At 61.2% G+C, this 742-nt stretch overlaps 1 protein-coding gene across 1 annotated transcript in view; it reads left to right on the top strand.

Annotated features, from left to right (window-relative positions):
* Positions 1-330: 330 nt before the first annotated feature.
* LOC113409023 (guanylate-binding protein 2-like) overlaps positions 331-742 on the top strand; it is a gene marked incomplete at both ends in the record, with an annotated part of 5,390 nt that continues 4,978 nt past the window's right edge. Inside the window, one exon of the mRNA XM_026662557.1 lies at positions 331-458. Coding sequence (XP_026518342.1) covers positions 331-458 — 128 coding nt within the window. The remainder of the gene's footprint in view (positions 459-742) is intronic.

The raw sequence follows: 742 nt of genomic DNA, 5'->3' as shown, positions 1-742 counted from the left end.
GACCAACCACCTAGCTAACCCTGTACACAGCTGCTGTCTGTCTGTCTATCCCCAACACCGCCTCTGTCTGTCTGTCTGTCTATCCCCGTACACCGCCTCTGTCTGTCTGTCTGTCTGTCTATCCCCAGACCCCACATCTATCTATCTATCTCCAGACACCGCCTCTCTCTGTCTGTCTATCCCCAGACCCCACATCTAGCTATCTAGCTATCTAGCTATCATATGTAGTAGCTGTACCATATATGCCCATCTGAGGCCCCCCCTCCCCCCGGTGCCAAGGGCAGTGTGACAATGACCTCCCGGGATCCAACCGTGTCTGTCTCTCCCCAGGATTCTCGCTGGGCTCCACCATCGAGTCGCACACCAAGGGCATCTGGATGTGGTGCCTGCCCCACCCCCGCCGGGCCGGCCACACCCTGGTGTTGCTGGACACCGAGGGGCTGGGCGACGTGAAGAAGGTAAGGGGGGCAGGATCTGCCTAGGTCACTGGCAGGGTCTGAGCGAGGGGCGGCCTCTGTGTGCAGGGACCCACCCCCCTCCGGTGAAAGGGGGCGCGTCACAACCCCCCGCTGCCCTGGGGGGCTGAGCAAAATGCTCCCCAACCCACAGACCTGAGCAAAAGGGGGCGTCTCCCCTGGCACCCCAGCAGGGAATGTCAGAGGGCAAAATCATTGCCCCGAATGGAATTTGAGTAGCACCCTGCTCCCTGCAGCACAGCGCCCCCTAGTGCCAGCCTGGGGCA

This window comes from Terrapene carolina, unplaced genomic scaffold, assembly GCF_002925995.2.
Source record: "Terrapene carolina triunguis isolate 2854851 unplaced genomic scaffold, T_m_triunguis-2.0 Scaffold28404, whole genome shotgun sequence".
NCBI classification, from domain to species: Eukaryota; Metazoa; Chordata; order Testudines; family Emydidae; genus Terrapene; species Terrapene triunguis.
The sequence above is the reverse complement of the archived record's forward strand: the minus strand, read 5'-3'. Positions and strand labels throughout refer to the sequence as shown.